Consider the following 12,501-nt stretch of genomic DNA (forward strand, 5'->3'; position numbering starts at 1 on the left):
GACAGATCAGCCACAAAATTTACTGATTATATACATATGATATGTAGTATCATGCATATGTATGTATATGCATAGTTTGTAGAAGGTATGATATCATATATACATGATAGTAGATATATAGAAGCTTTCTATCATGCATACAGAACTACAGTATACAGAGATTAATGCACACACATTTTTCCAGATTCTTACATTCCAGAAGTTTTCTTTTAAAACCTAACCTATAAAAATCAAGTTTTGCTTTAAAATAGTCACCACTTATAAATGTAAACAGTCATGTGAGAAAACTCATCTCCTGACTAGCTTGCATCCTGCACGACTTCTTTGAATTTAGTGATTCTTGTGAGTTGACATTGAAATTTATAGGGGTTTATTTTACCACTTTATATTAATTTATCAATACAGCCAATAAAGGAAATGCAAAGTAACAACCTAACTAGAATAATTTTCATTTAATTTGACTGCCTCTACAAGAATCAAATTATTTTTAATGATTTGTATAAAGTTTTAACCTCTACTTTTGATGACTTTCTGTTGTTCATACTGGATAATTCAATTAGATTTACCTGAAATAGGTAATGGATGTTAAAGATATGACATACTGTACATCTCCCAAAGAGAGTTGTGCTGTATTTCTGCAATAAACTCCTTACTTGTTTAACTGACAGAGCAAGTTAATTAAAGGAAGTACTGCTGACATGGCATTTTGTTGCACAGGCACTACAGGCTGAACACGTTCACTTGTGTTCATGGACTTACTTTCTTTCCCCTGTAACATACTGTTTTGTAGATGAACAATACAGCCGTAACAGACATATTTCAGTGATCAGGACACTGCTGCTCTGGTAAAAATTCTCTAGGATTATACCAGTTTTAGTAGGTTAAAAATAGAGGCTTTAGTTAGAATTTCTTTTTAATCAGCAGAATAATTAACACTTTAAAAGGCAAATTCTTCAAGCGTAGAAGACTGTGTAGCAACAAATGAGTGCAGGGTATCTGCAGGCTCAGGGGCTTCTGGGAACACTGTATTGGGAAATGGTCTAATTTCAAGTATTATTTTCAAATAGTACTACTATTTTAAAGTATGACTCATCAATTGTAATCTTGCTAAGAGACAATTCTCTGAAAAAATGGCTATCAGTGCAGAACACATGCTAACAGCTATTGTATCAGAGTTTAAGGCTACGAAAGTTCACATAAATAGTTTTGTGGCAATTTCTCTACCAACAGGTACGTGTTTGTAAGTTTTAGATTCTATGGCTCTCTGGAGTTGTTGCATTAATGATTATCTTTATCCTACTTACAGAAAATGATATGCATTGTGGTAGCCATTTCAGCTTCTTATAAAATTGTCTCTCTAGTCACCTCCAATATGAATGAAGGATCTAAATCAAGCTGAGGGAGTCTATTAAAAACTACATTTGTTAATTTTACATTCAACTTTTGACAAGAAACATTTAGTTAACAGTCTTCTGTTAAATACTTAAAAGTTGAATAAGTTATATAACAAAGCCTATTCTTTAAAACATCAGAGCCAGATTTTCTTCATTTTTTAAGCATCTGCCTTTCTCCTCCATATTTTATACAAAATATGGGAAAAACTGCTGTTACTCTTCAAAGTGTGAATTGGTAAAAAACCTGTGCAACAGCAAACAAAATTAATAAAAACCAAGAGAGGACGGTGAATTTCAAAAATTATTCAAATTATTTAGAAAATAAAAGACTTTCCCAGCTAATTATTTAAATCAGCTCATGGGATTAAGGGATGTACACCACCTCCTACCTTCCCAGTAACGGATTTTTAGACACAAGTCAAAGGTAACGTTTATGAAAGATTGTTCAAATATAAGAAGTACTTCTATGGCAATGCCTTGGTACGTGATCCTTTCATATCAAGTATTTTAGTAAGTATGTGATCATAGATTGGACTGAAAACAGGCTTGAAGATTTTAATGAATCTTAATTTAGCAGCTATAACCCATGGAGCTATTTAAATACTTTAAAATTAATATGCATATAAATACACATACCTTAAAGAATTCTTTCTTTTCAACTTGTTCATTGCCATCTGTATCCAACATTTTAAAAGCAATCTGAAATCCAGTCTGGGGTTCTGCAACAAATTGCGAAAGAACTTTATTGTAAACACACACACACAAGTATTTAAATATTTAATGCAAAAGAAATATTGCCTGTGGTTCAGTTCTCCATTGTTATGCATGCACATGATATTTCCAGTAAACCATACGTACCTCCTCCAATATAAGCAAACTTTTAAAACACCTTTTTACTACCATTTCAAGGGATAATTAATGCAATGGCAAGAAATGCCAGCAGTGCCTAAGTACAGCCACGAATGTCCATCTGATCCAATGACTGTAAAAATGTTGTATGTCCTACTGTCCTGGTCTTAGGTATTCTATTTAGATGTCTCAATAATCCCATGCCACTTCTGAAGTCTAGCTCTCCCTTGTTTATTAGAGCTCCTTTTCAGGTGAGAAGACTGGAAAGTGCCTTGAGAAACCAATAATTATTCCCAAACTGCATGAAAGAGCTAGTGTACTCCTCAGGTACTTCTTGCATGCATAACTGTATGCCAGTATTTGCAGTCTTCCCTAGTCTTCCCTAGCAAACAGACTGATCCTGTAATCATGGCCAGCTCTCTTGGTTCCTGCTCCGGCTGTGTTAGCCCCCAGGCCTTTTTTTTTTTTCTTCCCTTCTCCTCCCTCCCTAAACAATGTACTCAAATGTTACTGAGAAGTAATAAACCACTCTTTCTGGCCTTTTTGGACAAAAGCATGTTTTGTATGACCCCCATCAAGCTGATTTTTTCAGGAATTTTACACAATTTTACCCTGCATTTCTTTCACTGAGTGGATGTTTCTTTTCAACACAAAAAATGTAATAAGTTCTGAGTCTTGCAGGCGCTATAAAAACACAGTGTGTTTTGAGCTCCTTCCCACAATTTCATGATCTTACTTTGCTTACAGGAGGCGGCCTTGCTCATTAGCAAGCCCACACAGGAGCAGCATGCTGCTGAAAGGTACTTACAGTTCACTGCAGCGGCAAGCACTTATCCCAGTAATTTCTGGAGCAGGTGAATTAATTCCACAACCCAATCAAGTCAGGCATTAATATGAAAGCCATGGACTTATCATCTCTAGAATATATTCATGTTTCCAAGAACAATGTTGGACTCATGAGGGCAGTGAAGCAGTATCTCTAAAAAACTCTAATGTCTTCAGGGTTTTTCTTTTGGAAATATATTCTTCCAGCTCCATCTTGTAAAGTTTTAAGTCTTACTTTTTTTTTTTTTTTAAGAATCTTTCTGCAAAGGGAACAAGTTAAAGAAATATCCCATTCCTTTTAAGTGATAACAAGATGGTTAAAGAAAGTACTATTTTTACATTTTAGAAATTATCCTCAGCAGCCAACTAACGTTCTCTGTGGAACAACCTTGTGATGCAGGGAGAGTTTATAAATACCATTGCAATCTGCGTAGCAGAGCCCTTCCCCAGCAACTGGGTTGTAACAATCAAAACTGGCTTCCCTTCCGTGGAAATGCCACGTACTAAATTTGTGCTACTAGTACAAACGCAAGAAGAGCCTATCCTATAACATTTTTAGAGAACAAAAGCAATTGATGTATTTAATGGTAATTCATACCATCTGTGTTGCAATTTTCAGATAAGAGAGCTGTTACTGAAAATATAGAACCTAAAGCTGCTTATACTCTTCAGAGATGATACTTATCTGATATGATGTAACCCCAAAGGTATGTGTTCGTAAAATAAGCATAGTTCAAAGACTACCTCAGATATACTTGTATTTAATTAGAATTGGGCAAAATTCCAAAATCTGAACAGAAGAGCTTCATCTTAGCTCTGAGTGCAGGTTAGACTTAGGTGCTTCCCCTGCAGTCATTCCTACACTGACCAAGCTATCAACTTGTGTGACTGGCTAACTGAAATGAAGCTTTGAGTCAAGGTGACAATTTCAGTTCCTTGGGCTCCTTCAGAAGAAGCTCCATTAGCCAATTGCTGGAAATGAAATTCAGTACAGCACCGAAAGAAAGAAGATAATGATGATACAAGGCACAGAGAAAAGGGGTCACAGGGGACAAAATAAAGCCTTTGCCACAAAATTACATTTCAAGTCAGGGTTGTTATAGATGGTGCTTTTATACCTCAGGCAGCGTGGTCTGGCCAGCAGTTTCCTGGAACCAGGACTCTGGAAAGCTGGTGACTCTTTTTCTGTTTGCCTATTGCTCTGTTGGTGACTTAGAAGTCGTCATTTAAATATTAATTTCACATTAATTCTCACTAGTGAGAGAGACAGGTTGTGTACCTGGGGGCTGGCTGACATGGGGTACTTGTTAGGCAAAGATAGACGCACTAACACTTGTTGACGTTTGCTTTCCAACTGATAGGCATGAAAGCAGTGACATTAGCACTGCATTTTTATCCTGCACCAAAAGATGCCTTTGTTTTTGCAGTTCAATACATTCCTATGTAAATTCTGTAAAAAATGTTGTCTGGAGGAATGGAACAACTTGGTCTGATACTGCTTCAATTTTCTAATTGCTTCAGCCAATAAATCAGCATGAATTTACTTTCAGCTGCCACAGATTTTTAAAGAAATTAAATCTTTGTCACCTATTTCTGCAACTTTAATTAAGGTATTCTTCTGAAGTTATAATGTGGTTGTGCTTTCTTAAAAAAAAAAATCCCTCTTCTTTGAGTTGCAACAAATATTTTAAAATCAGCTTTCTAACTTGGCCGGACTCTTATTTCTGATTTTAAAAACGCACTTGAACACATGTTCAAGCTGTGTGTAGCACAACTTTATTTCAGAGGAAATAAAGTCAAAAGGAACCGGGGGAAAAAAAGGATTAAAAGGTCAAACAAAAAAACACCGCAGAAGCCTGCTGTTTATGTATATCACGCATTACAGATCAGAACACATGAGTAATAGACAACAACCTTTCTGACACAACAGCTTTTTATACCACTGCATAAGCTCTATTGTTAACATCTCATTGTCCAAAATTACTAAAACTACTATCCAGAAGACAAATTATCTTCTCCTTATTATGTGTCCTGTAACCAATGTCTCCCCTCTCTCAAAGTCTCTAGAAGGACTTTACTGATCCCATGGTGCAGAGATTATCATGATTTTTGAAGTACTGCTACGGACCAGGGATGACACTATGGAAGCAAGTTGCAATCAATTAAAGCTATCTCCACTTATATTAATGCTTTATCACTCTATACACAATAGTTCTTGATGCTTTACTACAATGTACAAATTTAGAAGTTAAAAAATACCAGAAAAAGTTCCTGGAAAGATGTTAGTAGCTGAGTATTTACGCATAAGTATTTTAAATATATAATACTTACTCGTAAGGATTGTGAGTAAAAATAGGTACTCTGCATAAGATATCATCCCTGAAACAAAAGAATTAAAAAATTACTTGAAAAAAGAAAATACACTTATAGCAAGATTTGAGAGTTTGAATCTTATAAATATAAAAAATGTAGTTTAACATCTTATTACACAGGTTATTAAAGTAAGCCACATTATTTTTCAATAAAGTTTTTACTTCTGTTTTCAGTGCTCTTAAGGTAAAATTCCCTGTCCAGAGACTCATCAATGTTCATGTCTAATCAAGAAAGTAAGGTTTATTTGGTATTAATATAAGGCCTACACTAAATCTTCAGATTCTCACTCAAAACATTCAATGTTTATATAAAAGGCAAATAAATTAAATCCGCTTTGTCACATTTAGTACCTGGGAGGAGAACTACTCTAATGTTACCCTGAAGGATCAAAGCCCTCCATCCTTTGGCAGGCTCGTGAAGGTGGAGAATAGCTTCCCTCTAATTCTCAGGGGGAACATGGCAACATGCAAAGCTGCCAAGCTGCTAGATTGTGCTGATAGTACCGCTAGGCTGGGTGCCAAGAGGAGGCTTCTATTTTTTTTTAAATAGGAACATGTCCTTTCTACAAGGTGAAAGTATTTTCCCCCCTTTTGAAGGAAAATTCCAGAGTTTTCCTTTGAAATACCGCCTTAAGTGAAAAGCCTGAACAAACACAAAGATGTGACAGCGTCAAAATAGTGTACAAGCTAAAGATGGAGAACGCATAACAAGGGTGGTTAAACAACAGAATCTGAACCATCTGCCCTGCAATAATGTTTGGAGAAAAAATGCAAAGGGCTTTTTTATAAATCACTTTTCAAAATAACTGAGTTACTTTTAACCTGTGAGCTAAACATAGTATAATGCCGAAGCTGCTTAAAATAATTAAGTTCAAACGTGCCTCTTTGTGCAAAGATAAACTATTTTTTATCATTTATATTTAGTTAATTGATAGATAAGGAATCTACTTAAGCTTCAGTGATAAACAATTAACTTCTGATAAATTACTATGCAGAGCCAACAGCATTTGTATTTGACCTCAGATAGTGACTTAACACTTTCAGAGTTTAGAAATATTGAATTGCTGAATATAAAAGTCTGAAAATCCAAAAACAAGTCTTAGCTAAAGACAGGTCTAATGCTGATCCTGTTGCCAGCTCCCTCTGGTTCTATATCTCAGTTTTCCTCTCCACCAAAATAGGGCTATTCACCCTATTATCCAGCATGCATCACGTATAAATCAGCACAGCACTACAGTCATACAGTACATTGTGGAAATAAAAAATACTTTCAACTCAAAGATTTAGTTTTGCTTACAAGTTTTACAGTTCCTGCCACTGCAAGAATGTAAATTATTATTTGCATTGCTGTAAAAGCTGGAATCATGTTCCTAGACAAAGTGTCCAGGATTTCTACAAATTTGAAACTAAACAAACAGAAAGAACTCCTACCCACTTTTTTAGCTTATACACCTAAGCGTAATACAAGATAAAAAAATGGATCAATCAAATAGGGGAGGAAAAGAAATCAAGCAAATAGTGTGATGGGCAGTGATCAAGATTCCTGCTCTCTAATTTTGTTTTGTGTGTGTCGCACAGTAAAAGAACGTTTAAAGGAAGAATATAAAGAAAGACAAGGAGGTAACTTTTCAGCTCTGTATAGAAAGCACCTCCCAGTTGTGGACTGCAATAGTATCAGCACAAAGATCCCTGCCTGAAAATTTAACCATCAAGCGATGAAGGCCAGCATCACTGGCCAAGATGAAGTGGGAGTCTGCCCCTCAGCTGTCTGGAGATGTGCTGCACAGGGATAGTCTAGGGAAGACCTGGAAGGTGAAGACAAGCAGCTTATGCTAGATAAAACAGAACAAGGAGAGTCCAGTGTTGGGATACAAAAGAAGAGATGACACACTCAAAGGTGTAACGTAAAAAAAAAATCTTTATCCAAGCTTTTGAAAGGATATTAACATGGCAGATTATGTTTGTTAAATTCTGAGGAAAAAAAAGTGGGATAAAAATGCTGAGCGCCTAGAGTGTTTTAGCTATATGGGTAGATGGGGAACATTGTACCTTATAAAATTTTGCGGAAAAAATCTGAAAACTTTATATGGAGATGGTAGGATGTAAAGAAAAGACCCATTTAAAGACAACACTCTGCTTATTGGCTCAAGCGAGAAGCATGATGGCTCTATTCCCTCGAATTGCAGAGGGCTGGAAAGAAGAGCCTTGCAAAAAACAGCAGGGGTGTGACACAGACTCTGTTTTCATCATCTTATTGTAAGCCGACCGAAAAGTCACTATAATGGAATAGGTAAAAGGGTAAATATAATAAATATATGTAAAAAAAGTTATTGATTGTACTTTAAAATATGTCTCAGTGCCTTAAAGCAAATCCACAGCCTGTCTGACATTTTCTGGCAGACTGATTATTCTAAAATAATTTAAGTTTTTTTAACTTGTGGACTCATTTCCATAGAAATTCTTCTTTTAATTTTATTTTCCTTTTACTGCCTGTAGTGAATGGCCAATTTACCTTATCCATAAAGTAAATTATATATTTTGACAATTTTCTTTTTATTCTACAGCATTCATTACAAAGTTACTCAAAAGATGCAATGCAACAAATTAAAAAAACCCAGAAAATTATATTAATGTTCAAGCAAAGTTTAAAAGATAAAAGCTTCACATACTGTTGAACGACTCAACATACTTGCAGTCAAGTATTTGCAGTTAGCATTGGCAAAATACTATCATTTTCTAACACTAAATAAGCCTTCTCTGTCCTCACCTGGAAATCTCTACCCTCAAACTTCATAGCAAATGCTGACAGTACAATATTCTTATTGCTGAATAAATAATAAGTACAGCCACAAAATATGATATGAGTTTTAAAACTGCCCACTAGAAGGCAGAATTCCCTAGTGTTACATTTTACAAACTGGACTGATGACAGTTTTCCCTCTACTTGGTATTTAAAAAACAATTTGAAGGCGGTTAAAATAATCTCAGCTAAACTGTGGAACAGGTGTAGATTCGTTATTTTGGTACTCATGAAAGTAGTATCTAATACATAAATATTTACATTTAAAAATGTAATAATAATGCATCTCAAAGCAAAAGCATCAAAGTCACTAAAGCGGCACCATAACCAAAAACTGTAAAAACTCTGTTTGTGTGGAGACATATGGATGGCTGCACTGCATCATCCTGCGTCATCTCAGACTCCTACCTGACCTTTGGAGGACAGAGTATATGGACCTGCAGTCCTAAGCACAGGACATCAATGCCTTGCCTAGAATGCAAAAGGTGCCAGGCTGGGCATACCACCAAGCTACTTTCTGCCAAGCAGTCAGCTGGGAGAGGTGCAGGAAAGGAGGCTGTGCTGATTTGCTATGTTTTCACTTTCTGTTGGTGGATTCCCAGTTTTCCCAGGCAGAGGGATTTGGGGATTTGCAATTTCAACCACTAGAAAAAGAAAGGCTCTGAAAAAGCAGGGATAGAGAAAGAATATCCAAGAATTAAAGACTGGGAATCCTATAAACCCAATCCTGGGAAAGCACATGATGATGAGTAATTTGAAAAGGCAGGGAATGACTATTCAATACAAAATGCAGACTTACCTAGGATAGAAAAAAATTGTTCAACTTGCTCAGAGATGTTTCAGGGCTGCTGGGGTATGCTGGGGCTTGCAGGAGTGGACTGACAAGCAAGACACCCAGCTGAAGACCCTTCCATGTCTGCACAAGAATGCAAGAAATGAACTGTATGCAGAAGAGGACATGAGGCCAAAAGGGCAGGTGAAACTCTACAGGCTGAGATTGAGGGCTGCACTCTTGCACAAGCTGCCAGCCATGCCCAGGCATTTGCTGTGCATGGAGAAAGTGTGACTCATGCCTGCCAAGGAACGGCAGCAGTGCAAAGGCAGCTTTGTTTTCCAGAGACATCCATGGGATAAGGGACTCAGGCTGAACACGATGATACAGAAAGTTTGTGAATAGATGCTGTCAGTCTTTCTCATTAGTTTGGGGATTTCAGTCTTTGTTACTGGTGAAATGGTTAATTACTCATCTATTTGGTTTTCTTGATCCTCTTGTTTGTTTTCTCCCTTCAATTAATTTATGCTAACGAGGTGTTTATTTGGTGTTCTTTAATTCCCTGTTGTTATACAAACAATAACCCGGCTCTCAGAGTTTTCTCTTTATGTAGCCTGATATAAGGTGGAAATGCTGAGTGAAAAGAAACCAAAGCACATCGGTGCTGTGAAGGACCACCAAGCTCCTGAAGAGGGAGAAATAAGTTCAACTGCTCTTGGAATCAGGGATGCCACTTTACATAACTAGACACAAATTTTATTTTTATTCTTAGTTTCCATGTGTTTAAGTTATAAAGTGAAACGGCAGCTTATCAAGTCTTAAGTCCATTTTGTGCTGAAGTCATCCCTTTAGCCTCTTTCTCTTCTCCAAGTAGGTTTTCTGATTTCTTTCACATCTCCTGCACCTCAGAAGACTTTCAATTCCCAGCCCTGCCTCTTTACTCTCTCTTGCATAACTGAGAAATTGGCCAAGGAGGCAGTTACTGGCTAGATGGGGATGAAGTCAAATCCATGAAACCTTCTATAAAAATACATTTGATTCATACCATATAATGACATAAAAAACAAGGTGTATTTTTCAGTATCAAAAGTGCTCATTACCTTTATCACCAAGCTCTCTAAAAAAGGTCGGTCCTGGTTTAGCTTTGGCAACACACAGCAGTGCAGCATCTACCTCCTTTAAAGACACAAACAAGAAAATATAAAGACAGTTTGGAAAGAGAAGTCTATTCAGCTGAGTAACAAAAAGAATGCAAGTTCTTTTGAAGAAGGAAGGGAACATTTTGCTTACCTTTTTTGTCAGTTTCTTGGCTGAGGCTTTACCTATAATTAAAAAAATCATCATTCAATAACAAACTGACTTTAAACTTTGATCAGGTTCTGCGGCATTTCTTCAGATTTTTATGGGAAAATGCCAAGTAATATGAAACAGAATATTTTGCAACAAGCAGTTTGTTTCTAATGCCCACAGCGATCAAGAAAGGACAACATTTAAAAATAATATGAGCAGTCTTTTCAACTGTTCTTACAACATAGATGAAACCACAGACCACTTCAGTATCTATGACTGACTTACTAGTGTGATTTTGCGTACTGTGAGCTACAAAGGTAGTAAAGATTCCAAAGCAAAATTCTACAGTAAGAACAACTGTAGTATTTATAAAGGGATCTGCATGCATGCATAGTGCAGGCTGAGTACACAAGGGTTAAGAAATACTAAAAAAGAGAAAAAAGAATGAAAATGTTCATGTTTCTATTAAGCAGAAGTAAACTGAACAACTCTGCCTCCTGAAACAGCATCAGATGAAAACATGCAAACTAAGTGTTTATTACTAGGTTCAAGTTTGTACACTTGAATAGGGGAGGCACTGTCAGCAGTATAGTTTGTATTCCTGTGCAAATCACCCATTTGAGGAGCTGTGATGTACTACTGTCAGTGGAACGTTTCAGCTGGTTAGGCAGGGACCACAGAAATCCTGCAGTCATGGACTGGCAGGAGCTGTGCTCCATCCTTGCTCAGTTTATCTGCGCTGTCACACACTCTCCGCCTCAGCATTCCTCCTCATACAGTTCTTAAAACCCTGTGCCCTTCGCTCTTACCACTCTCAGCCCATCACTCCCTTCCTTCATCACCAGTTCCTCTGGATTCCAGCCAGCCATTCCCTCCTATTTATTCATGCTATGCAAGCATAAGCCGATCTGCTTGCATTTGCTCTGAGGACCAGTGCCCCTGTGTGCAGCAGTCTGCTTTGCTCCATACTCAGACTCCAAGGCTTACTTTGCGGCTTCATGGGCACCTTGCATCTGAAGAGCATCCGAACAGCACAGCACGGCTGTTTGGAAACAGACATGATGGAGGCAGCCTGGTGGGCAGCTGTCAACAAACTTCTACCAAGCATTTCGCAGACCCATAATTTAGCCAGACAGATGTGCATTCTCAGTAAAACAGTTAATTTCCATAACGCTGGCAAAAGACATGCCCAGCTTCAGGGGTTCTCCACTGGCAACTTTCGGCTTCAGACAAGGGTAGCTGCTGGAACATCTCAAACAGCAATAGTTCATTTTCAGCACAGGCAAACCAGTGCCCTGGCCTCTGCTCCCTGAACCGGCAGTAACAGTTTTGCTGATAAATTCCCCTCCCCACACCCCTCCCCCAAATCAGCCTAAGGCAGACACCTGGCACATAACATTGCAACCCAAATGTTTAAGTTTGACAAAAGTTATAAGCAACTAAAATTAGGGTTTTAATACCAGAGTGTTGAGTGACCCCAGCAACAGGTGTTGCCAGCACCACCTGCTCCTGTGGATGAATACATTTTTGTGCAGTGTGTACATATATTTACACACACACACACATACATATATAAAGCTACACAGATAGATACCTTGTAGCTCAAAGGAAGTATGAAATCCTCTACTTTGCCTCATTTGAGATAAAAGAAATCAGACTAATAACAGTCCGGGAGAGCAAGTAAAAATCCCTATATCCAGCAAGACTGAGTCCTGGGCAGGTGATGTCACACCACAGTTCAACACTGTTCACTGCTGAAGAGCATTTTAATGAATGGTTATTTAGAAAATTATGTGATTCAGATCTCAGCTTTGAAATGTCACCTCCTCTGTACAGCACATTTCAATGTGGAATTAAACTACAGAAGCTTTTTGGGCTCACAGCAAGAAGCCTTACAAGAGGGAATGAGTCAGGCTGTAGGTCTGCAAAAAACAGTATCTGAAAGAAGAAAGGGAAAACCATGCTGCAGTGATTTTCACTGTAAATGCTCTCCATAGCTGTCTGTTTTGAAGCCAGCCACGCACTTTTATTTGGTTAACAACAGCTCCATTCATTCCTTTCTCCTGGTGGCCCCAAGAGCACCACATCTGGGTCAGCAACTGCTACCGCAGCAGTAGCCTTTTGCCAGCATCAAGGAGGATGATGAAGGGAGACAAGCTGAACTCTGCAAGCTAGAACAGTAAAGGCATGAATAGTTAG

The 12,501-nt window shown here is 37.7% G+C and overlaps 1 protein-coding gene across 3 annotated transcripts in view; it reads right to left on the reverse strand.

Annotated features, from left to right (window-relative positions):
• Positions 1-12,501, reverse strand: part of MICU2 (mitochondrial calcium uptake 2) — a 143,950-nt gene that overhangs the window by 26,828 nt on the left and 104,621 nt on the right. For 2 of the 3 annotated variants that reach the window (XM_075083411.1, XM_075083427.1), the window contains exons 3-6: positions 10,303-10,334; positions 10,113-10,188; positions 5,400-5,447; positions 2,031-2,113 (exon numbers count right to left, since the gene is read on the reverse strand). In XM_075083411.1, coding sequence (XP_074939512.1) covers positions 2,031-2,113; positions 5,400-5,447; positions 10,113-10,188; positions 10,303-10,334 — 239 coding nt within the window. The remainder of the gene's footprint in view (positions 1-2,030; positions 2,114-5,399; positions 5,448-10,112; positions 10,189-10,302; positions 10,335-12,501) is intronic. The other variant, XM_075083417.1, reaches the window with a different exon arrangement.

This window comes from Phalacrocorax aristotelis, chromosome 1 (assembly GCF_949628215.1).
Source record: "Phalacrocorax aristotelis chromosome 1, bGulAri2.1, whole genome shotgun sequence".
Classification (NCBI taxonomy): Eukaryota; Metazoa; Chordata; class Aves; order Suliformes; family Phalacrocoracidae; genus Phalacrocorax; species Phalacrocorax aristotelis.